Here is a 13920-nt window from a genome sequence, read left to right on the forward strand (position 1 = left end):
GTGTCTCCCTCTCTCTGACCCTCCCCCGTTCACGTTCTGTCTCTCTCTGTCTCAAAAATAAATAAATGTAAAAAAATAAATAAATAAAATAAAATATTTATTTATTTTGAGAGAGAAAGAGCGAGCTTGAGCAGGGGAAGGGTAGAGAGAGGGAGACAAAGAATCCCAGGCAAGCTCCGATCCCCCAATGCAGGGCTGGAACTCACAGAACCGTCAGATCATGACCCCAGCTGAAATTAAGAGTGGGACTCTTAACCAACTGAACCACCCAGGCACTCGCCAAGTACTGGTTTTCAATCCACCACCTGAATGACCGGTGGTGTGTGTATGTGTAGAATTTTAGCAATTTAGTCCCCTCACTTGCAACTATCTATTTAGTGGGTTGTTATACAAACTCACCCAGCCTCTGGGAAAGGGGCTTAATCCTTCTGGGCCTTAGTTTTCTCTTTCTAAGTGATTAGGTTACATAAAGCCAGGAATAGCATGTAGGAAAGGATGATGGAGGATGTTTTTCTTCCTCCTCTTACAGTTTACTTCCCTGTCTGCTTCTTCCCTTCCAGGGTAAGCCATCTCCCTCAGTGCTTAGAGTTCCACAGTGAACGCTGACTAACCAGGTACACTAGGGCTACCAGTCCACAAATAGAATAATAACTAATAACAATGACCTTTCAAGATCTTGTTGGGGGCAGGGTCAGGAGGAACGCTCACCTCAGCTCCTCTCATCCCTGTGCACACTCCCTTGTTCCTTTTTCTCCTTGTCCAGAATGCCCCCAGCTTTACACCTTTTCTCCTCCTCCCCCCATCACTCTTCATCTCTGCTGGGCCCTCCATGGCATTGCCTTTGAAGTTTGTTTACCCCCATGGATTGCTGAGGATGTCAGCTGGTTCTTGTGCATCAGAAACCCTAAAGCCTGGCCCAGCAGAAGATCTCCCAAAGGTGCTGATGGTCATCTTAACATCAAAGTCTTCGAATAGCAGTGGTTAGTTACGTGAAGACCCCTCAAGACCTGGGCTTTACACACCATAGTCCCAGTAAGCAATAGCATCTATTCTTATACAAAGGAAGTCCATACTGGGAGACTCTAAGAGCCCTGTCCAAAGCCACACTGGGGAACATAGCAGCTGGGATCCAAGCCCTGTTCTTTTATGCCCTTTACACCAAAGGCTATGCTTCCCATAGCCACTATCTTAATTTTCCTCATACGTGCCAGAGTGTGCCATACCCCTGCCTGTTAGTCTTTCCCAACATCTTCACCTGATACCCCTTCCTCATCCAGCTCTTAGCTTCTGTGTCCTCTCCTCAGAACTGTCTTCCTGAGCAGTTCTCAACTAGTATTGCCCACCCACGCCTCCTCCCGCTAGCATATTCCATTGTTTCATTTTTCTTCACAGCACTGACTGCTATCTCAAAATATCTGTTTCATTAATTATCACCTTTCTACCTTTTCTACAGCAGCACTGCCCAATGGAGCTCTCTTTAAGGAAATGTAGATCTACACTGTCCAACATAGTAGCCATTAGCTGCAGCTGATCAATGACCATCTGAAAGATGGCCGTGACTAAGGAACTAAACTGGTTAAGTTCATTTTAGTCTGTTTAAGCTTAATCAGTCACGTGTTAGTGGCTGCTCTGAAATGAATGTAGGCCCATTCATAAGACAGGGGCCTTACCACCATGTTCAATACTGTGACCCATCCCTGTAACAGTTCGTGGCATTTTTGCAGGCGCTCAAGAAATAATGGCTCGACATAGCCTTAAAAAGTGCCTCTTGAGTTTTTTAGCTCTCTGGATTTTCCTATATTTCTGTCATTTACAGGAAATTTCACTGGCATTTTAATTGTGTCCCACCTTAATTTTTTTTTCTTTTTTTTTTTTTAAATTTTTTTTTTTTAATTTTTTTTTTTTTTTTTCAACGTTTATTTATTTTTGGGACAGAGAGAGACAGAGCATGAACGGGGGAGGGGCAGAGAGAGAGGGAGACACAGAATCGGAAACAGGCTCCAGGCTCTGAGCCATCAGCCCAGAGCCCGACGCGGGGCTCGAACTCCCGGACCGCGAGATCGTGACCTGGCTGAAGTCGGACGCTTAACCGACTGCGCCACCCAGGCGCCCCTTGTGTCCCACCTTTAAACTATCATGGGAGGATTGCTATTGTTACAAAGTTCCCTTCCACTTGGGAGCCTGAGCAGTAGCTGGGAGTGCAGGCCACCGGGTAAGAGGACACCTGGTTTATACTCCTGCTTCTTTCCCAACCAGCTAGGTCAGAGACTTGCATTTCTGCTTCCAATGTATAATGGCTCCAACACTTCTCTAGAGACTGGAATGATGGAAGGACTTAAGTCAAGAAAGGGAATGCATAAACTTAAAATTTTTATAAGCCCTCAAAAGAAGTTATTGCTTCTACTTATTTTATATCCCACTAACTTAAATTTTTTTTCAAATAGAAATGCCTTAATAATTTATTCCTTAACAATTCCTAATCATTTCGGGGTGCCTGGGTAGCTCAGTCAGGTAAACATTTGACTCTTGATTTCATTTCACGGTTCATGAGTTCAAGGGCGGAGCCTGCTTGGGATTCTTTCTCTGCCTCTCTCTGCCACTCCCCTCCTCAAAATAAACCCAAAACAAAACAAACAAAAAAAACACACAATTCCTAATCATTTAATTCATTCTTAGATCCCATTTCAAAAACCTATTAATATCTTTGTGTTAAATTGGGTATTCCTTGTGTAAGCCAAGGCTATTCATCTCTATTGTTATTTGGCACATTGATGAACTCTTATTTTAACTATTTCAAAGGATTAGTTTAAGGTGGTTAATTGTCATGAGCTATCAATATTTCCTTTTTAATATTTTTCTCATTTTGTGCTTTAGTGACAAAAATGCTATGTATACCTTGCAGAATCTGTCAACATTCCAGCCTTGTCCTGTAATTGAACTGCTCGTGTTCCATCGAAATGGCCTTTTAACAGGAAGTTGGAAGATACTCACTGCCCAGGTCAGTAATAATAAGTAGCTGGCCACTTTGTTCTGAAAAATTTTTATAAATTATTTTAACATTTTTCCTAGGACCAATTTTGACAACCTTCCACTTTTCCCGAAATCTTTCCATTTTGTTGTTTGTTAATTTCTGGGCATCTAGGCTGTGTCAGGAACTGGTAACACAGCAGGAAGGAGGTAGCAGTTTCCTTCTCAGGAGGCTGTCACAGCCTGTCAGTATCTACATTCAGTGATTACCACCTGACACACATATTTGAACTTGTATGTATATATTTTTTTAAATGATATTATGTGCATCTGCTTATCTTTATACGTGTTAAAGTTACATATTTAAGAAATACACGTATCTTGGAGACTTTCATATCAATACATGGAGCTGGCTCATGCATTGTTACTGTTGTACAAAGTTCTATAATGAAAATTACATGTGTTGCTGAATATGTGTGTAGTGTTATTTCCCTGTATAAGTTTTTAGCTTGCCTTTGATTTATTCTGTTTAATCAAAGTTGGTTTTGAATTTTTGTCTTTCCAGAAAATTAGTTCTTGGGTTCTTTTTTTCTTCTCCATTTGATTCATTTATTTGTGTTGTACTTATCTTTTCTGTTTCCTTAGGACTTTGAGTCAAATGTGTAGTTCATTTGTTTTCCTTATTTAATTAATAGTGAGGGCATTTTCAGGTCTTGAAATTACCCTAGGTATTATATTTGGACACCAGGCAGAACGGTTTCCAGATAGAAGGATCAAGATTACATGGGTCCTAATGAGCAAATACGTGGAGGGTCACAGAATGTATTCTTGAATAAAGGTTTACACAGTGTTACCACACTCTGCTAGGCTGGATTTCTGCCAAAATGTTTTGATAGTCACTCAAGATTCTAAACTCTTGACTCACTCCCTAGGATGTGAGCCTTTCAGAGTTCTTAATAGCACTATATATCTCAAGATTGCCCCTTATCATCCCTTACCTACCCTCTTGTCTCAAAGCCTGGCCTTGTCTTCATAGTCTCCTCTTTGAAGACATCCTCTTGTTTTTTTTACAATTTCTTCAATCATTTATTCACTCAACAGTTTCCTGAGCTAGAGATGGAGTCATTGTCTTAGCAACTGGGGATATATATGGGAAACTGAAATAAAGACACCTGCTCTCTTGTTTAATATTTGTTCTAGGTGTTCAGTCAGATAACAGAACAAGTTGGAAAAGACCTCTTTTTCTGTATTTGTATACATATGTGATCAAAATTTTATTTAGAACTTGCCTTCTGTATGACTTATCTGGTATAAAAATAGGATGAGACATTTCATTTTTGTTATTCAGTGTGGTTCTCTCCAGTGTAAGTTTTCTGTTTTGTTGTTCTGTCAAATAAGGTGGGAGCTAAGGCTAATGATTTGCCTGCACGGATTACATTGAGGATCTGCTCTCATAGGAGTCCTCTGATGTTGAATACAATGAGGACTCCTACTGAAGGGCTTCTTGCCAGTGGGTTCTGTGACTCCTGAAGCCTTCCTAAGACCCGATTACATTCTCATGATCCTGAGTAAGAGAGCTGTGCTTGAAAGAAACCTTTTCACACGGTCATAGTCCCTTGGCTTTGGAGTTCTCATAGGTAATTATTTGATCTAAGAACTTTCCCAAATTCATTACAACTGGGTTTTTTTTTTTGGCGGGGGGGTGGGGTGGTGGTGGTGGTGGTGGTTCCAATATGAGTTTTCTCAAGTCACAGTGAATCAGGCCAGAAGCCTTTCCTGCTAGGATTATATTCCTGGGGTTTCTACCCTGTTTGAGTTCTCATGTCAAAAAATTCATGCACATGAGTTCCTCCATTCAAGGTCTTTGCATGTTAGTCTCCTCCCATGTGAGCCTTAGTTAAAGGCTGAATGAAAACAGGCCTTCTCACATTAAACACATTTTTTCAGTCTTGTTCTTGAATGGATTATCCTTTGTATAAAACAACTGATTTTCTACATCCCTCGTGTCTGCTTTATAGCCCATATGAATCCTCTCAGACTACACAAGGGATGAATGAAATCTAGAAGAGGATTTTCTTCTCTTCCTTCCAAAAAACAATCTTCTTGTAGATGTTATTTTTTTCTACTAAAGTTTGCACTGATTGGAGTATTGCTACATTCATATTTGTATGGCTCATCTCTCCTGCTTCATTACTTGTCAAGTCAAAAAAGTTAAATGTCTTGCAGGCTTTCCTATAATCACGATCTTCAATATAGTGTCTTCACCCTATTGCTTATCAATGATTAAATCTAGATTATATCTCAAGTTTTTTTTTTTTTTCCAATTTTTTTTTAATGTTTATTTATTGTTGAGGTCAGAGAGACACAGAGCATGAGCATGGGAGGGGCAGAGAGGGGGAGACACAGAATCCGAAGCTGGCCATAGGCTCTGAGCTGTTAGCACAGAGCCCAACCTGGGGCTCAAACTCACAAACTGCGAGATCATGACCTGAACCAAAGTCAGATGTTTAACCTACTGAGCCACCCAGGTGCCCAGATCTCAAGTTTCCTAACCAAACTACACAGAATGGCAATACTTCCTTGAAAGGACACTGAGCAGTGGCTAAAGGTTTGAGTGCCATCAAATATCGTCCATATTCCTGATCTTCACAGCATCTTCCCAAATCAGTGCCTTCTTAAAAACAAATGCCCTGGGGCGCCTGGGTGGCTCAATGGGTTGAGCATCCGACTTCAGCTCAGGTCATGATCTGGTGGTTCATGAGTTCGAGCCCCGCGTTGGGCTCTGTGCTGACAGCTCAGAGTCTGGAGCCTGCTTCAGATTCTGTGTCTCACTCTCTCTCTGCCCCTCCCCTGCTCATGCTCCATCTCTCTCTGTCTCAAAAAAAAAATAAATAAATAAAATTTTTAATTTAAAACAAAAAAAAACATTAAAAACAAATGCCCTCTGTCTTAAGCACTTATTACTAAGTTTCCCTTCTGCTTCCACCAATGTCTGTGCTGCCATTTTTGCTATCAGGGACAGCTGGATAGCCATACAAAATGAGTTGCCTCAGAAAGGCTGAGCTTTCGACTTAAACTCAGTCCCTTGAGTTAGGGAAAGGCACAGCTACACTAGTGATGGGAGACAGACCACTGCTAGAGATGGTTGTCTCATCCGATGGTAAATAGAACACGCTATTCCAAACATCTAGGATTCCCAAGTCTTTATGCACTGCTGGGACCTCCTTCTCGAGTCCAGAGAGGTGCACTCAGCTGGCTTCACAAACCTGTACTTGGATGTCTCTCAGTCCCTTCTCATTCATACTTATTTAACAGAACCAGTCAAGACATGTGACAATTCCACAAACTCTTGAATCTAGGTGAAAGCTATTAGGGAGTTCTATGTAAACTGTCTAAAAAATTATTTCAACATAAAAAGTAAAACCAGGGGTGTCTGGGTGGCTCAGTTGGTTAAGGTCTGACTTCAGTTCAGGTCATGATCTTGCAATTCGTGAGTTCAAGCCTCTTATGGGGCTCTCTGCTGTCAGCAAAGCCTGCTTTGGATCCTCTGTTCCTCCCTCTCTCTGCCCCTCCCCTGTTTGTGTGCATGTGCTCGCTCGCTCTCTCTCAGAAATAAACATTACAAAAGTAAAACCAAAACCTCTATTTCTACCCTTCAAAAGTTTTTGCCTTTGCCAGATTTCCTCGTATTATTGATTAAAACCAAAAATTCAGGAGTAGTAATTTTTCTTTTTTCTTCTTTTAAAGTTGGATGTTGATATATAGAAAAAGAACATATATGGTAAATGCATACATTACAAAGAATACTCACAGGAAATCCCTGAAGCCTTCACCTACGGGAGATTCTTGGCAGCTTCCTTTCCTTTGGCCATTACTCACGTGGCCCCAATGAATCCACTATGAATAGGGAGAAGCCGATGCCAGCTTCTCCCCAAACCCTCTGCTACTCTCAGGCCAGGTGACCTCACTTCTTCCTTAGGTAGTACTACCACGGTAACCTGCCTTACTTCCATCTGCATCTTATTAAGTTCTTTTTTCCTAAGCACCTGCAGTGAGCTTGAAAAGCTGTACCACACATCTGCCTGATAAAAACCAAACTACCTTCACAGTGAAGGCCCTGTGTGTTCTGCCAAACCTAACCTGCCTGTCAGTATACCTCAGTTACCTCCTACCAGCCCACTGGGTGACTCCATGTTCCCTGAATGTGCCAAGCTTGTTCCATTTTCATGGTCACCCCAAATGCTGTTTCTGTGCTTGGAAGCTCTCTTCACCACCACTCTTATAGGTGTGTAGAATTCTTTCACTTTGGGGATTGGCTTAAAGCTCACCCCTGCAGTGCCCCTCAAAATACCTCCTCTAGTGTAATTATTCATTGCCCCCACTTTACACTCTTTCCCTTCTCAGTATTTAACCACTACTCATCTTTACAGAGTTATATCTGGGGAACGTGTTTGTAGAGGTCATAATCTATTAGACTACAAAGTCCACAGTATCAGGGATTACTTTAGGTCTTTGGTTTACTACCAAAGTGTTTAGTATACTATATGGAACACAAGACGAGTTCCACAAGTATTTGTGAGGTGTAAAAGGGGAGGCAGTGGAGGGAAAACAACACGTAAAGGACTCATTGTGACAGAGCAGAGAGGAGTCAGGCACCTGAGGCCTAGTCTGTAATAAAATATCCTTATAAGCCTCTCTGGACGTGGTCTCTCACTCTGGGTTATCACCTCAGAATCTCCTGGCACCTGTCAAGCCAACTCTCCCTGAGACGTACAGAACCACAGGTGCCCCAAATCCCTCATGGCAACTAGATTCAGGGAACTACTGGATCATCCAGAAGTACAAGGCTGGAAGGTCTGCCAACACAGGACACGGGATTTGAGCTTCAGGGAGGATGAGACACAGACCTGCCACAATCAGAGCCACAAGACAGGAAGGGACTTTGGGAGGCTAGATCACAGGGAACAGCCAGGGGGAAAAGACACCATGATGGGTGGATACACAGTGCTTGTGTTGCTGGGGACCTTCCAGGTGACATATAGTTTAGTGACCTGTGCTAATGGATGTTAGGTTTTCAATGAAGAGGATGAAAAGAATGACTCTATGGAAAAGAAAAACCACTAATACTGAGCCATCAAACTGAGTTCAGAAAAAGGGCTCAGAGATTCGTAGAGATGGCAGTCTATGTTGTGGCAAACAGAAGGACATCACCAAAGATGGGGATCAGGTGCAGATTTCGTAGCTGAATACTACCAGAAGCAGGTAGTTCCAATGTCATTTGCATTAGAACACAGAAAACAAAGGGAAGAAGAGAGCATCCAAAGTTTTCTTTACAAAGCTGATAAAGATAATCGGGGCGCTTGGGTGGCTCAGTCGGTTAAGCAGCCGACTTCGGCTCAGGTCATGATCTCACGGTCCGTGAGTTTGAGACCCACGTTGGGCTCTGTGCTGACAGCTCAGAGCCTGGAGCCTGTTTCAGATTCTGTGTCTCCCTCTCTCTGACTCGCCCCCGTTCATGCTCTGTCTCTCTCTGTCTCAAAAATAAATAAACGTTAAAAAAAAATTTTTTTTTAAAAAGATAATAAACACAAAAAAGAAATCCACCCACCTCCTGAACCTAATTTATGAATATGGATCTGTCTGTGGATGCCAGCAGCTCTTACAAGGGCACTTCTACATTTATTATGTCACTGTGTTAACTGTTCAAAGGAGAAAATCACTATGATCACCTTGGCATGACTATTAGGGAAAATGGGCTATTACTGATTTTCATTTATTAGAAAGGGCTAGATGACTATTGCTTTGTCCAGATAAAACTGACTTGAATCAAAGCAGAGTCCAGCATCATGCTTGTCAAGACCCAGAAACTTTCCCATTTAGGTCACTCACTCTTCACACTCTCAACTTCAGTGTTTTGGAAGTACCAGCTGTGACAAAGGTCATTATGTAACTGGGCAAGAATAAAACAATACTAATACGATTGCCTCCTCCTTTATACTTGCTGGTAAAATGACTGTACTGAGAAAATTGAGGCTCTAGTAAGACTGTTATAACTAATAAGAGAACTTAACAGCATGACAGGTTCATCTGGACCAACTACGCAAGACTGCAGAGGATTAACCTGAGCAGATTAACAGCAACCACTACAGTGAAAGCCCAACAGCACTCAGAAGGCCTGACATAGCACAGTGAAGCGAGATCCCTCTTTGTACACTTGCGCCAAAACTCGACTAGACCAATTCTGCATCAAGGAATTCTAAATGCAATCATGCTGACAGGATTTTCTTAATGAACCCCTGACAAACTGATGTCAAGCACTCATCTTGCAAACCAGGTGGGTGAAAATAGTTCATAGTTTGGTTTTTTTGTTTGTTTTTTTGGTTTTTTTTTTAGAAATACTGAGAGGAACTATCATTTATCCAAGTTATAAAACTACCATATGTACAGCAGTATGTGTACTCAGACTAAGAGCTACGAAGCAGAAGGGACCAAGACCGAAGCCTATGCCCAATAAGTACCATGGAAATTTAGTCTGTAATAAGGACGGTGTTTCCAATAAGCAGAAGAATCTAGTCAAAATTCGTTGAAAGAACACATGCTCCATACCATATACACAAAGAAACTCCAGATAAGTGCAACAATCAGACAAAAACAAACAAACAAAAAAAACCCTGAAATACAAGAAAGTATTTATGAAATCTGCCTATCTATGAATGGGATAGGAATAAAAACAGATCTGAAAGGAAAAATACCTAAATTATATAACTTCTTTATGAAAACTAAATTTAAAGGTAGAAGATAAATGGGGGCGCCTGGGTGGCTCAGTCGGTTAGGCATCCGACTTCAGCTCAGGTCATGATCTCACGGTTCTTGAGTTCAAGCCCCACATTGATCTCCGTGCTGACAGCTCAGAGCCTGGAACCTGCTTTGGATTCTGTGTCTGCCTCTCTCTCTGCCCCTCCTCCGCTTGTGCTCTTTCACAAATAAATAAACATTAAAAAAAATTAAAGGTAGAAGATAAATAAATGTTGGTCTGGGATATTTGTAGTATCAATACCCATAATTAATACAGAGTTCCCAGAAGAAAAAAAAAAAAAAGGGAAAGTATATAAACTCACCAAAGTACAAATGGTCCATAAACATAAAAATATGTGTAAGCTTCATGAGGGAAATGTCAACAAATTAAACATAGTATCAGATCTGCCAACCTTAAAAAGATCATTAAAAATCACTGGCAATGAGGGGGAAAAAGCTTTCATGTAATTGAGCAGCTATATGTATTTTTTAGAGAGCAATCTGTTGCTACCAGATTTTTAGCTTCTATCTTGGTTGATTCTAAAATTCTATTTTAAGAAATCCTACCTGCAAAAACAAAAACAAAAAACACCCCAACTTGAATATGCAACAACAACAAAAAATATGCAATAATGTTTTTTGCAACAACCTGAAAGACTATCAAGAGGAAACATCAAATGTGGACTACATAGCATCTGTTAAAATGGATACAACAGGCCTGTTTGTATCCAGTAGAACACCCCCAAGTCATAAACATATTCATATACACACATGAAAACATCTATAAAAAAAAGTCTGGCCAGATGCACCAGTTACTGGTGATCACATGAAGGAAGAGTAGTAGAGCAGAGGAGCCCCTAACAGTCAACTGGCCACTGGTAACAAATTCTCATTAAACCAAGTAGTATGCCCCTGACTCAGACCAGAGGAAGAAAGTCTGATTCAGCATGTCTGAGCTAGTCATCACAGCACCCCATCTGGGGGTTTCCCCTGTCACCTTGTTTTCTAAGACACCAGTCCCTGACTAACCAGCCCATTCCCTGCCAGGACTCCCATGGGCCTGGGTCTCACCTGAAAAGGTGTCTTGAGGAATTCCTCTCTCCACCGACCAGAGCGCTTCCTCCTCCTCTAACTGAGATACCACATCTGGCTTGGAAAGCTGATGTTCTGCCCAAGGGAAAAGAGACAGGGCTTGGGGGTCTGTGTTCAGGAGAAAATGCATTCCTCCTGTGGCACATGCTGTCCCTGAATTCTTCCCTGCAAGGGCATGACTTCTGGTCTACAGCAGTGATGATAATGCAATCCATCCCCTTTGTCAGTTACTTGCCTTCCTGGACTCCCTTGCCAGTAAAAGTGGCAGTGGGACCCCAGTTCTGGCCAGCAAGACACAAAGGGAAATCTGTCAGCTGGAGACGTTAGGGCCTTTTTTTTTTTTTTTCTTGCTAAATGGCAGGTGTGAGAAGAGAACTAGCCAGGACTGCCCCTTCGCCTTCTTTCTGCCCTGAACATGGATATGATGTTGGGTGCCTCAGCCATGCAGACACTAACATAAGCGTGGAAAAGTTCACACTAAGCACAGGGAAATGGAAGGGATCAGTCTTCAATGATACTTCTGATCTGTTGGGACACTGACCCCACATCCTCCGGAATTGTTACAAAAATGAACATCTACTACTGTAGCTGGAAACATTCCTGATAGACCTACCTCCCTAGCAACTCAAGGCCTCTGAGGGATGGACTAGGCAGCTTTAGAAGTCATGTGAAGATGCCCTTTCCCTACAGGTACAAAGTAAAGCCCTCTCCCTCAGACTCCAGGACCTTGACAATTGCACTCTGATCCCTGCAGCCTGAGCCAAAGCAGACACACACTTCAGAGGCACCACATTCGTGCTGCAAAGCGCAGATCTTTATTGACATGGAGGCCATCCTTACCCACTGAGACCAGGTTCCTGTAGTTCTCCAACATCACCTCCCTGTACAGGGACTTCTTTTCGAGGTCCAGCAGTCCCCATTCGTCTGAAGTAAAACCCAAGGTCACATCTTCAAAGGTCACTGGTTCCTAAAACCCACAGGTTTCTGTTCAGCCAGGGTCTGTCATCACCCACGCTGACAGGAAGGGAAAGGCTGACCCAGCACATGAGGGCACAGTCTACAAGATGACCTGAAAGCATTCCCGACGTCTCGTGTGTTTCTGCGTTTGTCTGAAATTGAGCAAACCCAAGCTTGACCCTATTCAGGTCACAGCAGGGAGGACATGTGAAGCCAGAGAGAGTTCTTTATTCGCTGAAGATCTCCCATTTTTTATTAACTTGGACATTCCAGTACTAGTATTAGCGTCTATGCGTCTTATTAGGGAATTCTGCGAGCTGAATCATCACACCCAAGCCTTCAGCTCCCGTCCATCGCCTAGGCTGTTTCTACTTCCTTCACTGGTCAAGGATCCATCCTCCTCTATCGTTTTTTTCCTAGTGATAGAGCTCTCATCCCCTCCAGCTTTGATGCCAAAATGGCTACTGAAATGTAAATATGAACCTAATCCCTACTTAAACCTGTCAATACCTATCCTCGACACAGAGGATAAACTAGAGTCCCCCAGAACCTGACCTGTACTCTAACCATTCCCTTGGAAAGCTAAGCAACCAGCGGTTCCTCCATTCAGCAAAGTCTCTCATGCCCAGCTAGTCTCTCAATCCTCCCGAAGATGCTCTGGAGCCTGAAGGCATCTCAAGGGAAGGTGGCATCTCACTACCACCCTGCCCCCCCCCCCACCCCCCGATCCCGGGGTAGACTCAGAAACTCAAAGAAGCCTCTACTCACACGAAACCAGGCCGTCGGAAGCCCGGAGGCCATACCTTCCTTCTCCTCGACGTACCTCGTGGGAGTGGGCAGTCCTGAGAAGGTCGAATTTGGGAGGTGGAAGGGGTGTTAGGTCTATGCGGAAGGGAGCCCCCTACTTAGCCCAGAACCGGCATCATCAATGTGAAATAACAGGTACACCCGCCACCTAGAAAAACGCGCTGAAGGGGTCGTCTCCACCTTCTCCCCGACGCCTGAAGGGCCGGTTTCCCCCTGGTCAAGAGGAGATCGTCCTCATACCTTTCTCACCCAGAGGAAGTTACACCCTTCCCTAGTCCGCACGCGCCCAGAACGGGTCGGCCCACCTTAAGCCCCACGCCTGGAGGGAGTTGTCTTCCCTCTGGGCCCCGGGTTCCCGACCACACCGCCCCTTCCGGCCCCGCAGCAGGAAGACGGCAGGCAAGACAGGCCTTGGACTCCAGAGGTCGGCGGGGAAGGGGCTGAGGCCGCACACCCCGAAGAGTGGGCCCGGGATGTCTCCGCACAGCGCCCGACGGGAGCGGATTTCGCGCCACACTCACCCAGTGCGCGGCGCACAATGGCGACCGTCGGCCCGCGGCGAAATGCGTCAGCGCGCAGGGCCGGACTACAACTCCCAGCCACCCCTGCGGCGTGCCCGCCCGACCTCTCCCAGGCGGCGGCCATGTTGGCCGGCCATCTCGGATGGCAAGCGAAGCCTGGGCGGGCCGGAAGAGGGCACTAGCCAGCGACCCTTGGTGGTACAGCTGGGTCGGGGGGGGGGGCGGGGGGTTGAGTCGGGTACGCCAGGCCGCGGGGCCTCAACACTTTCCCAAGCAGCGGCGCAGGCCAGAACAGAGTCGTGCTCCGCCACGAGGGCGACCACTCGTGGGAAGGACCGGAAGTTGGGGAAGGGACGGAGAGCAGAGGGGGTGGGCCGGAAGTAGATTAAAGTTGGGTGGAGGAATGGCGGGAAGGATTACTACATTCCTTGGCGGAGGAGGAAGAGCGGGCAGGGCCTGAAGCGTAGAGGGTTGGGGCTGCTATTCCTCCCCAACGTGAAGGAAGGAAGGGCAGGAACAGCGTGGGAGGGAAGCGTACAGAGGGCGGAGCTAACGTCCAGCCAAGCTCGGGGAGAGGAGGAGGAGCGGGCGGAGAGCGGGTAGGAGCTAAAGTCCACCCAAATACCGGGAGGAGGCTGTCGTAGGAAGGACGGAAGTGACTGGGGGCGGTGCTAAATGCCGTTCCTCGTATAAGGGGAGGAAGAAGGGCAAGAGGGGGAGGGAGGGTCGGAAATGTGCTGGAGACCGCCTGGGTCCTGAGAGGAAAGGAGGGCGGGCCTGC

General features: G+C 44.7%; 1 protein-coding gene and 1 long non-coding RNA gene across 6 annotated transcripts in view; one reads left to right on the plus strand and one right to left on the minus strand.

Moving 5' to 3' along the window:
- Positions 1-13339, minus strand: part of ZNF274 (zinc finger protein 274) — a 30914-nt gene extending 17575 nt beyond the window's left edge. Inside the window, exons 1-4 of one of the 5 annotated variants that reach the window (XM_047834272.1) lie at positions 13140-13338; positions 12580-12653; positions 11695-11821; positions 10834-10929 (exon numbers count right to left, since the gene is read on the minus strand). In XM_047834272.1, the coding sequence (XP_047690228.1) occupies positions 10834-10929; positions 11695-11821; positions 12580-12653; positions 13140-13263 (421 nt within the window). In that variant the 5' untranslated portion in view covers positions 13264-13338. Of the gene's footprint in view, positions 1-10833; positions 10930-11694; positions 11964-12579 lie in introns of all 5 variants that reach the window. The other 4 variants (XM_047834274.1, XM_047834275.1, XM_047834273.1 and 1 more) reach the window with 4 other exon arrangements.
- Positions 159-9797, plus strand: LOC125152457 (uncharacterized). Its single transcript, XR_007147203.1, has 3 exons — positions 159-1032; positions 2903-4604; positions 9041-9797. It is a non-coding gene; the product is annotated as an uncharacterized LOC125152457 (long non-coding RNA).
- Positions 13340-13920: the final 581 nt, after the last annotated feature.

The sequence above is a fragment of the Prionailurus viverrinus genome, chromosome E2 (assembly GCF_022837055.1).
Source record: "Prionailurus viverrinus isolate Anna chromosome E2, UM_Priviv_1.0, whole genome shotgun sequence".
Taxonomy (NCBI): Eukaryota; Metazoa; Chordata; class Mammalia; order Carnivora; family Felidae; genus Prionailurus; species Prionailurus viverrinus.